General features: G+C 44.3%; 1 protein-coding gene across 4 annotated transcripts in view; it reads right to left on the reverse strand.

Annotated features, from left to right (window-relative positions):
- Positions 1-20172, reverse strand: part of ARMC2 (armadillo repeat containing 2) — a 98309-nt gene that overhangs the window by 6896 nt on the left and 71241 nt on the right. For all 4 annotated transcript variants that reach the window (XM_046677776.1, XM_046677774.1, XM_046677773.1 and 1 more), the window contains 5 exons: positions 6784-7102; positions 3052-3174; positions 2635-2748; positions 569-701; positions 73-233 (listed from right to left, as the gene is read on the reverse strand). In XM_046677776.1, the coding sequence (XP_046533732.1) occupies positions 73-233; positions 569-701; positions 2635-2748; positions 3052-3174; positions 6784-7102 (850 nt within the window). The remainder of the gene's footprint in view (positions 1-72; positions 234-568; positions 702-2634; positions 2749-3051; positions 3175-6783; positions 7103-20172) is intronic.

Genomic DNA, 20172 nt, shown 5'->3' on the forward strand with positions numbered 1-20172 from the left:
CCATCCAGGTCACAGAACACAATTTTTATCTCGCTCTGATAAAACTCACAGACTCACACTCAGGAGTCCTACCTAAAAATGATGGCAGCAGGACTAAGAGGGTGTTGGTCTCTTCATCTCCAAAACATGACGAAGCGTTAGTGATATTTTCACTGAAGTTCCATAAAGTTTTGCAAACCAAGCAGGCCAGCTGCCAATCGGTAGGCCCCACATCTCTTAAACACTCCACCAACCTGAGTTAAGAAAAGTCAAACTGAGAAGTTATTAGGTCCGAATCTCTTTTTCTATTTTTAGCATTATGATTATCCTTCTGTAATGCTTAGTATTTCTATAATTCTGTGACTATTTAATATAATTTCATCGACAATTTTAAGTAGCTACAAAGTAGCGATAACCACCTCTGAAGTAAGTGTCCAGGGGAACCTAAATCCTCTCTTTAGCCCAGACTTGGCTCTTCCAAATGTTGAAATACCTCCCCCCCGAGGAATGACGAGAGGGGCCCAAGCTCCCTGGAAAACTCCGTCCCCGGGATCCTGAGTGAGTGAGGGCTCCAGGCCTGGAAACTTACTTTTTAATGCCACCTCCCTCTTTTAGGATGATGCGCTTGTCTTGATCCACGGTGAGATTTAGGAGGACGCCACAAGCAGAAAAGCAGATCTCCTGATGCTTAGCACCCAGCAGGGCAATCAGGAACTTGTGGACTGGGAAGGGCGAGAACAGACACAGACCAGTAAAGCTCAGGGGGCCCAGCTAGGTCTTATTTTACAAAGGGGAAATGGGGAGTGGCTTGCAAAATGGAAACCCTGCAAGGGGACTTACCCATTGTCCAGCAGTGGGTTCACCAACATCCACCACTTCCAGAACCTGCCCCACCCCCCAGGTCCTCTGTCCCCAGATATTGCTACATTTGACTCAGGTATCAGCTCCCTCTCCAAGGCGGACATAGAGTCCCTGCCTGGGCAAAGGAGGGAACCGCAGACTTCCAACCACACAGGTGACATTCACCTCCAACTTCTGGTTGTTCTCAAGGGCCCTTTTGAATTGCTTAGGAGCAATTTTCTTTAAATTACACAGCTCCTGGGGAGGGGAGTAGGCGCCCGTTGAGATCCTTCCTGAAGTTTTCCAGGTCCACAGCTTGTAAGAGAAGACGTGCTCAGACCCCTGGGAACCAGCCTGCGGCAAGGCAGGAATTCCAGGGTAAGGGGCGTCTCAGATCAGGGCAGGCTCCCTGCCTCTGGGAACCGTTTTCCCTTAGTCCTAGGAAAAGGAACTGTTGGTCCTGTTTCCTCATCCCCCAGTGGGGGCTGGGAGAAAGCATGGATAAGATGTGTGCTCCTTTCTCCTGCATACCTGAGAGGTGGCCACCCATTCTGACTTTGGCTCCACTGGTGGGTCAGACAGTGAGCCTGGCAAAGGCAGCCTCGCATATATGTGTGTTTTTAAGAGTCCAAAGAATGTCCACCAAAACGTGAACAGTTATCTCCGGGGTAGTGAGAGGATGGGTGAGTGTTTGCTGCTGCTGCTTTTTTTTTTAATATCTGTCTTATCTAAATTTCTATCACAAACATGGATAACTAGGTATTTTTTGTTATTCTTACATGAAATATTTGAGATATACAAAAAGTACAGTTAGGGGCCAGCCCCGTGGCCAAGTGGTTAAGTTCATGCACTCCGGCTTCGGCGGCCCAGGGTTTCACTGGTTCGAATCCTGGGCGTGGATATGGCACTGCTCATCAGGCCACACTGAGGCAGCGTCCCACATGCCACAACTAGAAGGACTCACAACTAAAAATATACAACTATGTACCAGGGGGCTTTGGGGAGAAAAAGGAAAAACAAAATCTAAAAAAAAACAAAACAGTACAGTTAGTATAAACGTTTGTGTACCTGCCACCCAGTTTAAGAAATAGAATATTACAGAGCCAATTTTATATCTTTGGGCATCCTTTCCCTTCCAAAGGTAACTTCTGTCTTAAACATGCAGTTTATCATTTCCAAATACTTTTTATACCTTATACCATTACTACATGAGTACATGACATGAACAATACCCAATATTGTTTTGCGTGTTTTAAAACATATTTATGGCATTATTCTGTATATATCTCCCGTCACTAGCTTTTTTGCTCCTACATTCCGTGTTTGAGGTTGATCCGTATGGATACATGAACCTCTAGCTCATTTATTTTAATTGCTGTAGAATATTTTGTTCCGTGATGCATTTTTCCTCTTGCCTGTCGGTGGACATTTAGGTTGTTTCCAAGTTTTGCAGTTACAAGCAGTACTGTAATTGACATTCTAGCAACGAAGGAGACTGTCTCTTGAGCCCAGTCACATGGATGGAGATGATGAGTATAGATCACTTGTGTCCCTTAAAGAAACACACACACACACACACACGCCCTCTCGGACTCAGAAGGCCACTCCCAAGGGAGAGGGGAACACGGAGAGCACTTCCTAGATCCATCTTGGCATCTGAGCCGAGAGCATTACTTACGGACAGAACAGAATGTAAAGCACTACTCGTCCCAAAGCAGAAACAAGTGTCATGTTGTCATGACCCAAGCTGCGAAACCGCTCAGCTGTTTATTGGCAAGAAGCACATGTTTACGAATGTACGAGTCATTAACTCACCATTTTCCTGCACAATGAAATCGCAGATGTCGTGATCCTGGGAGAGATTTCCAAAAACGCGCACAGCCTCCAGGATTCCATCCATGTTTTTACTCACCAGAAGCTTGACGAGCACTGGGTTTGGTGGCCAGAGAAATGAAATCGGTGAATTTAAGTTTTAATTTAAAGGCTACTAGAAACCAATATCATATTAAATACTGATAACTTACAAGTTAACAGTGATAAAATACAAAATATAAGGGGACTTGAGCAAGAATTAAGAAACTAACTTTTTCCCAATTCTAATTAGAATCAAATCAGGCTCTTAGATATTTGTATCAGAAATCAGAAAACATGAATGCCTCCAGTTCTGTTTACTTAATAAAGTCAAAAGCTTAAACGAACATGCATCTACACAAACCCAACTCAGAACCTTACATTCAGCAATATACAGCTTTTTGTCTTGGATTACGGAGTTCTTCACTCGGTAGTAAGACAAGTTGTTGATTGTTGCTGTAGTATTGATCACCAGCTCTTCACAATCATCAACTGACTTGTATTCTGAAACAAAGTGAGGATAAGGCTGGCAACGACTCATTGCAGGGGCAGAAACAATGCCATCCTAACTGCAGCAACAGCTGTGGCAGGGACAAGCCATTGTCCGGGGCAAGGTCTGTGCAAGGGCACTGCCTGCTCTTGCTGCTTGCTTCTTTATTACTGATGACATTTCCTGCAGGGAAATGCACCAAATGCAGGGACCACTCCTGGCCGGGGTTTAGAACACACTAAACTCAATCCCTCCTGCCAAGGGGTCTGGAAAAGTCGGGCTCATCTGGGCCCTGTGTCTGTAGTAAAGCAAAGGTGCCAACACACCGGGAAGCCGAGCCATCTCTAATCCCTTCTGGTTTGCCCTGACCCTGAGCTCTCCCAGGGGCTCCACCCTGGGCTGTGTCCCCCACACCCCCACCGCCCAACAGAATGACCCTTAGGTCATAATCCACCCATGACTTCCAAACACGCAGAATGGGATCCCTCTCACCTCCTCTACGCCCACCTAGCCCATCTCTCCCCTCCTAACTGGCTTCCCCTCTTCCACCTTCACCTCCCTGAGTCTATCCTCAACACTGTGATCCTTTAAAAGTAAGTCGATAGAGAAGGACAATCTCCGTATGACTCCACTCATATGAGGAACTTAAACATGTGGACAAAGAGAACAGATTAGTGGCTACCAGGGGAAAGGGGGGTGGGGGTGGGCACAAAGGATGAAGGGATGCACCTACAACACGACTGACAAACAGCAATGTACAACTGAAATTTCACAAGATTGTAACCTATCATTAACTCAAAAAAAAAAGTAAGTCGACAATGCCACTCCTCTCACATGGCCCTCAGGCCCTACCTGAGCCGCCTCCATCCTTCCCTGTCTTGCCTCATCTGCTGCTCTAGCCCCCAGGCCCCACAGTCAACCACACCGGTGTTTGTGCTGTTTTTGAACCTGTCAGCATGATCCTGCCTGAGAACCCCTGTCCTGCTCTTCCTCTGTCTGGAATGTCCTCTTCTTCCAGCTGTCCACTTGGCTCACTCCTCACGTCCTTCAGGTCGTGGCTGAGATGTCACCTTATCGGACATACTTTCCTTAACCACCCACAGAAAATGGTGCCATTATTGGCTTTTCCCCTTTCCCCACTGTCATTTTCCCCATAGCACACATGACTGCCTGACGTCACGTGGTTGATGTTTCTTGTCCAGCTCTAAGATGCAGGCTCCACGAGGATTCGGGATTTACCTCTTACTGACTGCTGCATCCCCAGCCCCTAGAAAGGTGTGTGGCATGCAGCAGGTGCTCAGTAGATAGTTGCTGGATGAAGAATGAGTGGACAAATGAATGAACCCTTTAGCCCAGCACACAAGACCCTGAGTAATTCTGCCCCTGCCTTCCCCTCAGCCTCAGCCTCATCTCCTGATTACTCCAGCCACAGTGCAGAGAAGCGTAGAGGCAGGGATACTGGTTAGGAGCTTCCTGTGACATTCTGAATGACAACATAGCCTAGGCTTGGGCGACAGCAGAGTGATGGAGCAGAGTGGCCGGACTGGAAAACTGTTTGGGGAGGAAAATGGACACTATGTGGTGAAGACTGGATTGGGGGATAAGGGACAGGAATCTCTCAGGATGATCCCTGGGTTTCTGGATTACTTAACTGGATGGACAGCGATCACATTCTCTGAATTAAGGGCGTGGGAAGAGGGTTCAGTTGGCGGAAAGGTCATGAGTTCGGCTTTAGAGGTCTTGAGGTGCTTCTGAAGCATGCAGTCCATGAGGGCTAAGGCACTTGGATATAGGGTCTGGCAATCAGAGGAAAAGGCACAAGTCTGGTTACACTGAACTAGCTACAGCAACCTGACTGACAGAGCTGTGGAGGCAGGACCACTGCCACAGCGGCTCCAGAAGGTAAAGCATTGAACCAAAGCAGATTACTCTCAAGCTTAAGATCTCATGGAATTTGCCTTGCTGGGTTTGGAACTTGCTTGGGACCTGTCACACTTTCCCTTTTTCCCATTTCTCCCTTTTGGAACTGTCACCAACTAGTCATCCCAAGGAACTCAAGGGTGGGTTTGGATATTTTAACTGTTTTTCCAAATTGTTCTTTATCCTTTTGTTATGTTAAGGAGATGCAATCACCAACCTCCCTGAACCAGACCGAGCCTCACCACAAGAGCTATGCCTATGGCCTTTGCCTTCTTTTAATGCTAAGATCTCTCCAGGAGGAGCTTAGGCCTTATTACCCTAACCTGCAGTGTGTGTGGAAGCATGTTTTCCAACTGAACCTGTGCAAGCGAATACCCACCTCTCCCTTTTGAATATTCATTCCCCACCCCAAATCAATATCCCTGCTTCCCTTTGTTTGGGGACGCCATGACTTTGGAAATGATTCCTCCTGGTCTCCTATTTGCTGCAGATGTACTTTACTTTGGGAGACAACTACCTGGTGGAGAGTCTGATTTAACTCGCCAGGAGGGAACCCACTTCCGTTTGGGTTACAGAAGGAGAATGTCCACCCTCGGCCTGTCCCATCGTTGTATTTTGGAAGCACATAACTCGTCTGGTTTCATAGGTTCATGGCAGGAGAGGAATTTCTCTTCCTGATATATCTTATCTCAAATCTCACAATATCTGATTTAGATGATATTTAAATGAGACTTTGGACCTTAGACTTTAGAGTTGATGCTGGAATGAGTTCAGAGTTTGGAGCTGTTGAGATGGAGTGAATGTATTTGCATGTGAGAAGGACATGAATTTGGGGGGGCCAGGGGCAGAATACTATTGACTGGATTGTGTCCTCTCTCCCAAATTCATGTCGGAGCCCTAACCCCCAATGTGAGTGTATTTGGACATAGGGGTTTTAGGAGGTAATTAAAGTTAAATGAGGTCATAAGGGTGGAGTCCTTATCCAATAAGATTGGTGGCCTTAAAGAAGAGGAAGAGAGAGGTCATTTGTTCTCTCTCTCCCCACCTGCAACATGGAAGAAAGGCAGTGGGAACACTTAGTGAGAATGCAGCCATCTGCAAGTCAGCAAGAGAGCTCTCAAGGAGCCCGAATCAGCCAGCACCTTGACATTGGACTTCCAGGCTCCAGAACCATGAGAAATAAATTTCTATTGTTTGAGCCCCCCGGTCTGTGGTATTTGGTTACGGCAGCCTGAGCTGATACAGGGGGAAAGAGGGGACCGAATGACTGGGGGCCATAATTACAGCTAATGTAAAAACGTAACAAATAAAAAGATAAACTTTAATCACATGGACTAACCCACGAAAAGTTCGGGATTTTAAACTCTTTGTGGTTAGTTTGGCCAATTTTTGATAACTCGATTGGCATACTTTTTTTATTGCAATATAAATCACATACCATAAAATTCTCCTTTTAAAGTGTACAATTCAGTGGGTTTTAGTAATGACCTGTATTATTATATTTTATTTTATTTTTTAACCTGGATTACTTTTGAGGATTATTTTTGAGGTAGTTGTCTGCACAGAACAGCTGAGGAGGCTTGTCAACGTGGGCCAATTGTGCTAATAAAACCCTCACCACATCCAAGCCACAGAACCATCTCCAGGCTGGAGGGAGCAGCTCCCGCCCCACGTGTGTGCTGCAGCCAGGCCGCTGGTCTTACCTAGCATGGCGAGGAGCAGGCCCACTACGTGTGGGTTGGCGGCCATGGCCGGGCCGATGCCGGGGTGGATGGCTAAATTGGCGAGTACACGGGTCAGCTTGATGAGCACGTCCTCCGCCTGGGTCGGTGGCCTCTGCACCTTGAGCTGCTCCTCTCCGTCACCCACCCACTTCTTGGACTGCAGGTCCAGTTGGTAGAACGTATGGAACAATGACAACAGGGTGGGGACGCCCCCTTTCTCTTTGGAAAACTGTTCACGAGCCTGGTTATTTTTCGCTGTCAGGTTGCCAAGAATAAAAACAATACGAACGACTAAATCCTGCAATAAATTAAAGACAAGAGTTACAAGTGCAAAGGGGCTGGGACAAGCTGTTGGAGACAGAACAGTCTTTAATTAATTCACGATTCAATTAATAGTAAAATGGAACACGTCTGGCTTCTACTAACTTGTGCCGTATTTAATTCCCAAGATTGGTGCAAATTGCAGAGGAGATTAAAAGCATTTGGCAGCAATGAAAGAATATCAACTGATTGATGCTGTTAGCAAGGTCTATTCAGATCCTTCATCAGAAATTCTGGCTGGCCTTTTTTTTTCCCCAGAGAACAATTAGTGCGGTGGGATAGCATTACTAATAATAATGTATTACATAAATCTAAGTTTTGCTACTAACGGTTTCTTGAGCGTCTGAATTTTTTCCTGAAAGTTCACCTCCTGCTGAAGGACCGTGTTTCCCAAACTCAGACATTCGTGGCTGATTGGGTTCTGTTACAGCAGGGTTTCTCAACCTGGGCACTACTGACACTGGGGCTGGATGATTCTTGGCTGTGGGGGACCGACCGGTGTTTAGCAGCATCCCTGGCCTCAACTGCTAGATGCTAATAGCCCCTCCCCAGACGCCACAACCAAAAATGTTTCAATGTCCCCTGGGGGCAAAATCACCCCTGGCTGAGAACCACTGTGTTATATACACAAACCAACTTGAAAGCAGTACTTGTCTTTCTCCACCAGGGTAGTGGTGACCTGGGTGACACCTTTATAACTATTTGCTAAACAGTAAATACGTGTTTTATGCATTTTTCTGTATATAGGCTATATTTCACAATAAATACATGTTTTGGAAAACCCCAAGCTGAGAACATTTTACAACAAGATACATAAACAATTATGTTCTTAATGTGACACCAACAGACATCCGATTACGGTAGGCCTTACACGCACGGGTTGAAGGAGGTCCCTGGAGAGGGGAGACTTCAAAGGAACACTTGCCGAGGGCCCGCCCCTGGCCTGGGTTCTCATACCTGGAGTGTCAGGTGCTGAGCTATTTAACAGACAAGGAATAGGCAAGGAGAAGCTGCCAGTCACACAGCCAGTGAGGGGGAGCAGTCAGGACTCGAACCCAGGATCATCCAGACCTGAAGTCCTTTCCATATCGTGCCCTGCCTCCCACCTGGCGTGTAGTTTAATCATCTCCTCCTTTGCCTGGCCTTCTTTCAGAACAGTTAAGGAATTATCTCCTTTTAAAATGCAAATATGTCACCAGGAGGGATTCAGATAAACCTTAACTTTATCAGATGTGTAGTTATCCGCAGCCTTAAGGAACAGGGACAAAGGGCAGAGGGCTGGGCTTGGTTATATCAGGGAGCCAGGTCCAGGTGGGACCTGAGGGGAGGGGTGGGCAGCACAGAGTACTGTGTGTGGCAAAGAGACAGCGGAAGATCAAGGACAAGGACAAGACTTTTGGATTTGCCCAGGACCACTCTGCCAACACCAATTTGTTCCTGCTTGTTCTTGGGGGAAAAAAAAGTTTGCCCTGGCCTGGAAGAAGCCAGGCTGTTGCTTGTGCAGCTGGGAACCATTTGCCAACATTAAGAAAGGGCGGAGTCTAACACATGGCAAGAACTGGAGCTGGTCCAGGAGGGAGCTGACACTGGAAAAACCTCAGCCCAGTGTGTAGCCAATTGCGGCAGCCGGCGGTCAGGAGAGCCCGCTCCTGGGGCCACCCCGGAAATGGGCATGCTAGTCCTCAGGGAACTTTTGAATGCTGGGGGTCTGGGGGAACACACACACACACAAACAAGTAGGAGACGAGGTGCTCAGAGCTTCTGATCTGTTTAAGAAGACAAGGCTCACATGTGGGGTGATAGCAAAGACCCAGCAAGAAGCCAGACACTGAAGGGGCTATATGATTCTTGCTCGAGAACCAGACAGTCTGATTCAGACAGGGCGCTTTACTGAGCCTCTCTCTGTCTCCATTAACTCTTTTGTAAAAAGGGGAAAATATTTGTATTGTGATTAAACGAGATAACAGATAAACCACAAATGGTAGTGCATAACGATTCAGGCATTGTTACAAGCCCTTTTCATGGACTATCAATAAAATGTTAGTAGCATTAAACTATGTAGGACAGATCAAGTGATCTTGTCACCTGATGTCTGCCCTAAGCAGCTTGCTTAACCCTTCCTCAAGGTTGTTTTTCAGAGCTATGCTGGATACCAGTGTCAACCAGCCTGAACCAGATGGAGCCCCACTGCAAGGCCAGCGCTTATGCAGATGGCCCAGAGAGGACCAAAAGATGCTCTTTATTTCATCTCAATACTAAAGTCTCTGCCCTGGGAGGAGCCTAGGGCTTATTAGCATAACATGCGATGTATGAGAGAGCATGTTGTCAGACTGCGCCTGCGCAAACTAAGACCTACCTGGACATGTGACGCCAAAACTTCCCTTTTAAATATTCATTCCCCACTGGGAATAAAAGACCCCTGCTTCCCTTTGTCTGGGGAGCCACGACTTTGGAAATGATTCCGCTTGGTCTCCTATTTGACGCAAAGAAACTCTACACTGTGTGACAACTACTTCTGGTGGAGGCTCTGACTTTAACTCGCCAGGAAGCGAACCCATTTTGGTTTGCTAACAGTCTTAGAAGAGTTTAGATAAGAGGATGCTCCATGGACAGTCGGGGGTCAGCAAAGTTACATGAATGAATTTGAGTGCGACCTTGAAAAATGCATGACACGCGGATATGTGGAGGGGAGGATGGGGTGGGTTGGTGGGGGGAAAAGATGGGGTCTTGAGAAAGAGTATCTGAGACAATCCCCTTCCTGGGGCCTGGGGTCACCTGGTCTGTCTTTGATAGGGAAGCGGAAGCCTGTGGGTCTTAAATCTAAAACAAGCACACAGAATTTCATTATAATACTTGACTCTCACTTCACGTAAAACCAGTGGTTACATCATGTAATTCCTGAAGGCAAAGGCTCCTCCCTGGGCTCTGGAAGGAAGCGCTCCTCCACCCTGGCCTGGCCTCACCCAGAGGAAAAGCAGAACGTTTTCCAACCAGGACGGAGGGCACTTGTGAGAACTGGGCTCCTCCAAGGAAAGTTCCATTTTATCTTTTCTAAGTTGAGGAATATGAGCTTTTCGAATAAACTTGGATATATGATTTCTGATCAAAGACACTCGACACGAGTTCTACCTCGGGAAATTCTAATAATTACTACTAGTAGTAGCAGCAACGAACACAAGGGGCTTACAATGTGCCAGGCGCTGTTCCAAGCATTAGATGTACAGAAGAACTAACTCACTAAAAGTGAGAACGTCCAGTTCTTTATCCTGAACAAAGCTGTTCCCAATCTCTTACAATCCAGGTAGCAATCTCCCCATGCACTTGACAGCAGTCATGGTAAACATTTTTGGACTTCTGCATGTTCCCTGGATTGTGCTTTTCTCCCGTTTCCACAAAAGTACATTAAGCAAGACGGGAAAGATCAGTGCTTTTAAATGACTTCTTAAAGAATTTATAAGTAGTTGTATTCTGTCAGCTAAAGCATTACCGGAATTAACCAATTTACCTCCTAAGATGTCACTGCCATCTTCTGAAGGATGCTAGACCATCTTTTCTCCCTTCTCCCTCATCCTTGGCCTTGCTCCTTCCCCGCTACCTCGCTACGTCTGTTTTCTCATTAGTCTAACTCAGTGGGGTTCCCTGGCCCTGTACCACCCCCACCTGTCACTGTTGATTTGCCAGGAGTGTTCAGACCAGATCCCTGGCTGTGGGCGGAAGCAGCTTTCCTTAGAGAGCATCGTTCTTCAAAATTCAGATGACCTCTACCCACTGTCTCCTGTGTTCTAATCTGGGAAGATTCCCTGCCACTTTTCTTCTTTGAGAAATTCCCTCAGGCCCCTTCCACTTCTAAAATTCTTTGATTTTAGTATCTCTGTGGGTCCTAATGTGGCAGAGATGATTACTCCTGACAGGGGGAGAAGAAACTCTAGGCTTTAGGGCAGGAAGAGTTAACACTGTCACAATACCTCTTTCCCTGCCTTCAGATGGAAAAAGGAGGGGGTGGTTTCTGGCAGCAGTGGTGCCAACTGAAGGATGGCATGCGAGATCAACAAATGGGGATGACAGATTGCGCCGTGTGTAGCACCAAACTTCCAGCAACTGCTATGCCCTGTCCTCTTTCTCAGGGTTGGCTAAGCCATCTTTTTTTTTCTTTCTTCCCCCCAACTTTCTCAAATGTATTCTCCCCGAATCGTGGGAGCATAGAATAGGCCAAAACAGGAGCTGTCTCACAGGAGGTTGGCAGAGGTGGTGTTCCCTTATTCCCATGCTGGTGCTTGTCTCGACTCATCGGAAATCCTAAAGAGGAACTGAGCAAGAGGGCTTTGCAAGGCCCCTTAGCTCACCGAGGGTGGCCTCTGCACCACGCACACGAGTGCACTGGACAGTATTGTGGACAGGTTCTTCATTGCTCCACAGCCCAATCCACCTCAAGTCTACAAAGTATCACTGAATTAAAATCCTATAAAGATTTGGAAAATTAGACAAAGGCCAAAATCATCGATTTGTAGAGACCACCAATTCCATAACAGAAAACTACTTCATCAATATGCAGTTCTTCTTTGATTCTTACACAGTATCTGAGAACGACCTACAAATCAACACTGCACTTTTATGGCATTTTTATTAAATTTAACACAAAGTTGCCTATTCATACCACAACTATGGAGTTTGGAAACACGAAGATGAATCAGGAGAGATGATCTTTTTTGTTTTTTTTTTTTAAAGAAGTCAGTCTAGTATAACCAGTTCATATCGACCTTCTATTTTTGCTTAAAATGGAGTCAGCCTAGCAACAGCCACGGCCAACCGGGGCTCAGACAAACAGGTACACCTACGGTCAGAAGCCGGACCTCCACTGTGCATTCCAGGTACAGCCTGTGGGATATTCTCTTCAGTTTCTCATATATTGTGCCCTAATGAGCAAGCACGTTACTCAATCTGAACGGGCTCCACATGCCTGGAAATAAAATTACTTTAACTGGAACAAAACAAGGACTCTGCTGAACAGAATGGTCTATATCAAGTTGCAGCAGCAGTTGAGAGAGACTGGCCTAACGTCCACGAAGGAAAATTTCCCCCCACACAGAGACGTGGAGACAGAGGCTTCAAGAGGCTCACTGACCCCAAAGTCCAACACTGGTGAAGAGAAGAGGCAGGACGTGGACGATCACCTCTCAACATACAGATGGCTTCCAAAAGCACCTTCAGCCTGTCTCCTCATTCCCAATGACCCTCATCTTCCCAATCCCCCTGACAGCCCTAGAGGCATCTTTGATTTCTCCCTATCTCACTGCCCTCACCAACCACTCACCAAGTTCCCTCCACTCCATCATCTCAAAATCTCCCCAACCCCCCCCTTCCCATGCCCACTCTGGTTAACCCGTCTGTAGACTCTAGTCAGAGACCCTTGATGGGCTCCTCCTTTGGCCCTCAACATTAACACCACTTCTCAAAGCACAGCTCTTACATCATCCCCTTGCTCAAAAACATCCACCGCCTATTAAATGACAAAGTCAGCATCTAATGCACCATCTGGCCCCGTGCGACCACTTCTGCATTACTTCACATTACTCCCCGCCCACAGCCAGCCAAAGTGAACACATTCCTCCCCAACTCCCACACCCTTCCTACCGTACCTTAAAATAACTGATGTGCACAATGTTGACCGCGGGGAAGGAAACATATCAAGCTGTCAGAGACAGAATAAACTATGTTCAGCAGACTCCGCTTACTCAGGACAGGACTACTTCGACTAATCAAGGAAAACATTTTAGAAAGATTTTCAAGAATGGGTTGAAATGGAAGGGGCTGTAAATGTGTTTAAAATCAGAACCTTGTCTTAAGTAGAAATTAATCAAGATGCCATGTTTAAAACTTGGTTAGAAACTTCTCGTGCAATCTGGATCTGAGAGATGAATCAGGATTTGCAATTTGCAACATTTACCCAACTTTCCACCTTCAAACAAAACCCCAACATTAATTGAGCCTATAGGTGGCTTGCAGAACAGATACATTTTACCAAGACAGACCCAGGCACTATTGCAAAATTGCTAATTAACCCCCAGGTACTGAGAGAGAGTCAACAGTTTGCATAAGCGCTGAACCAAACAGAATGGAAGGATCTGAGATGTTGGAGACTCAAAAGCCAGACTCTAAGTAGAAAACCACTTAAAAACCAGAAGAGATTTTACTTGATGCCTTCACATGTCTCCACTCCATCAGCAATCACTTACTGAGCACCCACTCTACACTCAGCTGAATGTGGCTATCACTCAAAGGCACCAGGGCGATGCTAGAATTTCACTGTGCTCTGTTCTTTTTTAAGTCAGCAGACATAAATCAGGTGTTTGGGTTCCGTGCTGAGTGGGGGAAGAGTCAGTTCCACAAGGGCAAAGCAGCAGGAGCTGGAAAGAATGAACAAGCTAAGGGCTTATTGCACTGCCCGCCCAGTCAGGGGTGCAGACCAAGGCCAAGGCTGAAAAAAGGAGCGAGCTCAGCCAAACGCTCCCACTGGGAATGTGCCTGCAGAGGGGCTGGGAAGAGAGCCACAGGGCACGCTCCTGCCAGGCAGGAGGCAGAGGGTGAGCCGGGAGCCAAGTTGCCATATAAAGCCACCAGGGGAAGGGGTGGAGGTGCCTCCTTAACCAATCCCCAGCGGTCCCGAAGAGGACAGAGGGGAGAGAGAGGTCACATTATCTCTGGACTGCTGCTCGGCTGCGGTTGCATTAGCGATGAACAGCTAGAAAAATGGCAGATGTTTTTGCTCTCACTCTCCAGACATCCCAGGGCTCATTTTCAACACCACGACGCCTGAGCATTCCGAATCAGACAGTGTCCACCGTGCGCACAGGGCTAAGCACAACTGCTTCCCCTAGAAGCCTAAATGGAATAAGAGACACGTGACTTTGAGGGCAGCCCAAGCAAGGGCACGGCACGGCGTTCCCAGACGGTGTTTGTGGAGGCTCAGATGGCTGCCCTGCCTCGGGAAGTTCTGTTTTAAAAAAATAAAAAAACTGACCGTTTATAAAGGGGAGAGGGTTAGACAGCCAGTTGGTTAATGGACACAAGTGATGGAAATGTAGGTACAGGTATTCTTTCTGGACTATGACGTTTGCAAAATATTGCCAGTCTTCTAAGTCTTATATGAGGCGTTTTACCACATCTCCTGCCCAGTAGATATTTACAGAAGAAATGGGGAAAATCCCTTGCTTTTCTTCCAAAAAACAAACCCAAACGTATTTTGCTGAGATGCCAACTGCAGCCTTACTGCTGTCGGAGGCCCCTCCGAGTCAGGCTCGGCGTCGCAAGCCGGGTATCTACTCTGCTCATCCCTCCGTTACGAGGCCCATCTGTCTGCACATTTGGTTTGTACCAAATGCAGTTTACACCACAAAGCATACAATCTGTGCATGTTTCATAAATGAGGTTTGTCATTTAATCGAATTTTGGTCAGTGTTTTTAATAGACCCTTTAATGCTAAAGTTTAGCTTTCAAACTGCATCAAGCTGACTGAAACATAGTGTTTCGGTCTCAGTTTTTGTGTGGATGGGAACTGGAGTTATTAGTTGTACCGTGGAGCTTGGACAAATCAACCTCATAGACATGAGCCAAAGAAGCTTCCCTCATTCTCCCTGAGGAAGTCTTGGTAAGAGCCGAGAGGAGCAGATTCCTTTTCTCTGAGACTGTTGATGAACCAGAAATCCCTGGCTTAGACCACAACCATCATATACAGACAGGCCCACGTCACTGAAGGGCTGTGTGCAAACAGGGGTGGTGCCAACTGGACCACGTCATCTTGTGTTATATGAATTAATCTCCCTCAAATTTGTCTGTTGCAAACTTATGAAGTTTAGATATGTGTATATTCTGAACTTTCTCAAAGCAAGACATCTGCAGGAATATTTGGTGATTATTTTAACAATAAAATGTGGTGGTTGTTTCACTAACAGAGGAATCAACAACTCCTGGCTTGTCTTGCAAACTGTGGTTAACGAGCCCTTCCTTTGGCAGGCGGCTCGCAGGGTCCCCAGGGTCCCACAGGAGAAGGCCCTGTGCTCTCCCCTCCAGGACAGCCCACTCTGACCAGTACCTGAAGCCTCATCAATGTGATGGCCACGCCATCAAACTGGGTTTGGTTCCCACGACAACTTGTTTTGACACAAGTCTGGCAGAGAGAATTCATGGAAGAGTCTAAGGCACCACCCTATTTTCTCTCGCTAGGAAAGCACTCCTCAGCTGCCAGTGCAAAAGGCCGAAGGCGTGTGGGTACCACCACTTGCTTGGGAAACTTACACCAACACCTGGCCCAGCTTCCTAATGTGGTTCCTCCTTTGTAAGAGAGATTCACTTTCAGCCACATGCCTGAAGAGAAAGACTGACCCTGTGTGGCTGGTGTGATTAATCACGTTAAAATCTCTTGAGGTTTTGTAGAAAACCCTCTGCTGTCAGTATTGGAGAAAAACTGTTTTAAGGAACCACCTTAATAATTTATAGCCTCAGTTCCCAAGACTGCTGTTCATTTGAATCACTTGAGGAGCCTCTTAAAAATAGGTTCTGGGGCCCCATGCCAGCCCGCAATCAGAATCTCCCAGGGTGGGGCCTGAGAACCTGCATTTTTAAAGCTCCAAGCTTATCTGATGATAAGCCCAGTTTAGTAGTCACTGATTTAAATCAAGAAAGAAGTAGAGATCTCACTACCTTAATACCTACTATCTGTTTTTATAATGTTGCTTTTTAACAATTATATCAATTCATGTTCCTTATAAATTATTCTGAGAACACAGAGTGTAGAAAATAAAAGCGAAGACTCCCCCTACTCACCCCTCATTATCAATTGACTTGACAGAGACAGATTAAGTACATTAAAAAAAGATCTGCTCTTATATGCTGACGTCAGACTTCACCTTGACAAGAGATGAATATGAATAAGGTAAAAATAATGGGGAAACATTTTTACTTTTGGTATTTTTCTCATGTATTTTCTTTTCTTTTTTTTCCCTTTAATGGCAAACAACAGCAGATGGGGGAGGAAATATTCCCCTTCTCCCAGCAGCCAGCAGCCCCGGTGCTCCCTGGTTCAAGGCAGGATGTCCCCCTCTGTGGACCGTGGAAGCAGTTGGCCACGGTTTCCTGCCAAGCTCCTCACCTGGCTGATCAGATCACTTAAAGAGGAGTGTGTAGATGATATTTCATTTATTACCAGACAGGGTTTCTCTTTTTCTTTTCTTTTCTTTTCTTTTCTTTTTTTTGAGATTGTTGTTTCTATGTTCTTTGAGAATACAGTTAGCCATAAACATGATTTCATTTAAAAATGAGTCTCAGAAAAATGAAATCTCTGCTGATCCCAAACGCAATCCTCAGGCTTTTAAGACGAAGGCAGCACTAACTTCTCAGAAGAAAGACAGCCTATAAGACTCTTTCTGATGGTTTCATCACTTGATGACAGCTGTGTATGTTAAGAGACAACAAAGCTTCCAAAGCATACGTCCACAACCCAAGTTAGTCTTGCAGAAACATTTCCTAGAGCTGAAACAAAAGTAGTTATAGGAAGTAAGAATTCTATTGAAAAAGTTGCTGGAGGGCTGATGTACATTTCAGAGATCAGTTCAAAGCCCCAAGGTGCAAGTAAGTCTCAGGTGTAGTGAATTTTAACCACCGCAGATTAATCCACTCACATCAGAACATGGTGTGGGATTTCTGAAAATTGTTTTTATTTCTAGGAAAAGAAGAGAAACAAATCGTGTTCCACTGGCTACCTGGGCCAAGGGGAACAGGAACCTAAGACACTGTCTGGTCTGAAGTGATTTAAGATCCATCATTTCTGTTTTGCTGTTGTGTATGTCAGCTCACCAAGGTGAAAAGTGTGGGAAAAATTCTTATTATTTCCTCCACCAAATGAAGAAGAAAGTAAATATTTAAGGAAGAAGTACTAGATTACTAGAAAAAATATTTTATAATACTCTACAGATTCCAAAGCATTTCACATACTCAAGAGTCATTCTTTTAGCACTTATCATGAGCCTAGTATGCCAAGCATCATCTCAGGTTTATCAAGACAAGGCCTGTGTCCTTTAGAAACTTCCATTAGTGGGTGAGGCAGCTACACAGATGATAACCATTTGGAGAAGCACAAAGAAAACATATTGACAAGGACCTATGGGAGCTTTTGGTTAATGAGTTTAGGAAGTAGTTGGGACACATAACTACTTTCTTGTAGCCTGAACTGTTTCTTTGCTTTTCTAAAATTTTTTGTTTTGGGGAACGTATAAATAATGTATTTATTTTCTTACTAGAAAAAAATCAAAGATGGTTCAAAACTGTACCATTTCATTCTTTAGTATAAGCAAAAGGTGGTATAGAGACAAAGTATAATTTCTAAAGGGTTAATAACATGACTCTCATACAAATATAAAATTAACACATTTAAAAAATTATTTATCTCATTAATGAGGGAGCGAATACAATGGTAAAGTTGTTTCCAAGAACAATCAAAGAACTGAGTGTTTACAAGCTTTAAAAAGAATGTTAGAATGAGATGACTAGGTTAGATACACACCTGGCTAACAGCCTACAGGGCAATAAAACCATAACTTTTGAGGTAATCTTGCCTACCAGAGAGAAATCTACAAATTAATGTGTAACTTTATAGTGTCCGGGTTCTAATCTAACAGTAAATAGCACGTTTAAACTCTTATACATCCTCTTGAGAATTAAGCCCAACCGGTAAACAATGCCCCAGCACGGCTTCCTCAGGACATGCAGTCTCCCACTCCACACCCTATTTCTAAGTTTGGGAAGATTTTTCTTAATAATAGTGAAGAGGTTAAGATCACAGACATACTGCTTGGGTCCCTAGCTATGGGGGTACTAGCTGGGTATACAACTCCGTTAGTCATTAAAATGATGCACTGAGGAGGGAGGAACTGGCTGGCCTTGGAAGGCTTCAGAAGGAAGGAGACACGAGAGCTACATCGTGAAGTATGAATTGGCTTTTGATAATGAGAAGTGACAAGAGAAATTTCATCAGAGTCCCTTTGGCCCTTCTCACTAAGAGCCAATTCATACTCAGTTTAGTTTAGACTTTTTAGCTGTTACTTTTAACAAGTTTGATTATGAGGTTCCCCTGCTAATTATGGGAAAATAATTGCAAAAAGCAGGTAACAAATACCACAGGCAGAGGTAACTACCAATAGAAAGGGAAGAGAGAAACACCTACAAAAAGCAGACACAGACATTTAAAGAACTCAACAATAGACTCATGCTCCCAGTGAGGACAAATGGCCTCTAGAGCAATAGCTAGTGCTTGCAGTATTGACCTTTGGCATCAGAGGTTAAATTATTTTTAATATCTTCTAAGGAGGCAAGGAAATATGCAATATGTTTGAATATGATTTTCACTGCAATGATTAAAAATAAGTTTGGTGACTAAGGAGATAAATTATACATTTCCTTGATGGTTCTGAGTAAACAACATGTTACCGTACATAGTGTGCAAAGTGCTCTTTACTCTTCTCTGGACCAGAATAATTTTAATAGGAACACAAAATTAAAATATAAATCAATAGAGAAAAATATGGCTTTAAAACACTAATTTTGCTTTGTAGATAATTATTGGTCTAAAGTGAAAAGCAGTTCAGTGAGAAGAGTGGTAAAATTTTATGCCAATTAAACTTTAAGACATTTAGTCCCTTGAACTAGAAAAAGCACACCCTTAACCGTACTGACATCTGAAGTGTCTCATATTGGCAAGATGCCAGGATTTTTGTGTTTATCCAACACGGACATCATCTCAGCTGCAGTCAGAGAAACAAAACAGCATCTGCTAGTAACGCCATGAAATAATAAGGCTATCTGTCAGTATTCAACTGATGGGTTTTCTTTTTCAAAAATTACAGGTTACAACAGCTTGAAATCAAACTTTTAGGAAGAAGTACTTCTTTAAACCACATTTGAAAATTCTAGTGCCAGGCAAAGAGGTCTTCTCCGGTTACAGTCTTAGGTCAGCCATCCATGATCAAAACACCAAAACCAAAAAGCATAATGATGGTAAAATAAAATTACAGTGAAAATCCATAAAGTAAATCCATAAAATAAAGTTACAAAATAAAAGTGATAACTAAATCTCTTTTTAAGTATAACATCTTAAAGAATTCTTTTAATGCTATAGCAAACAATCTTTTCTACCATTTTAATTTTTTCCTTAAAAAAGAAAATCAGGAATAGGAATGCCTAAGCTTTTCATTGAGTTAATTCATTTGTCCAAAGATCATAGTTCTGATAATATATTGTACCAATATCTAAATTAATAAATGCTTAGGGGCCGGACCATGGCTGAGTGGTTAAGTTCACGCGCTCCACTTTGGCAGCTTGGGGTTCGCTGGTTCGGATCCTGGTTGCGGACCTACGCACCACTCATCAAGCCATGCTGAGACAGTGTCCCACACAGAAGAACTAGAATGACCTGCAATATGATCTACAACTATCTACAGGGGCTTTGGGGAGAAGAAAGAAAAAAAAAAAGAGGAAGATTGGCAACAGATGTTAGCTCAGGGCTGATGTTTCTCAAAAAAATTAACTTAAATAAATGCTTAATGGACACAAAATAACAGCAGATTGTGAATACTTCAAGGTAAATTCATCAACTTAATTCTCCATCTGACATGGCAAATTCTTGTACCTTAAAATCTTTCAAGGTATGTAACTTAGAGAAAATACAAAATACGTAAGGAAAACATTTGTAATCCAAATACTCAGAATCAGAAACTTAAGCGCCTTTTGTAAATCAATTTTAAAAATCTGAATAAAAACTTAACCCTTTATGTAAGTTTTTATCATCTTTAAAATGTAGTAATGGTATATAATAAGAGCATAGAGTTTTCTCTATCATCCATATAACCAAAAAGAGGCTAGTAACCTTTTAATAAATAGCTAATAATAGCGTAAAATCTGACAAATTTAGTCATCCTCAGCAAAAGTACTTTACTGGATAAAAATAAATTCAATGTTATTTGTGGAAAATAGGGATTATGTTTTGAGATGGTTTTGATA

This window comes from Equus quagga, chromosome 11 (assembly GCF_021613505.1).
Source record: "Equus quagga isolate Etosha38 chromosome 11, UCLA_HA_Equagga_1.0, whole genome shotgun sequence".
Lineage (NCBI taxonomy): Eukaryota > Metazoa > Chordata > Mammalia > Perissodactyla > Equidae > Equus > Equus quagga.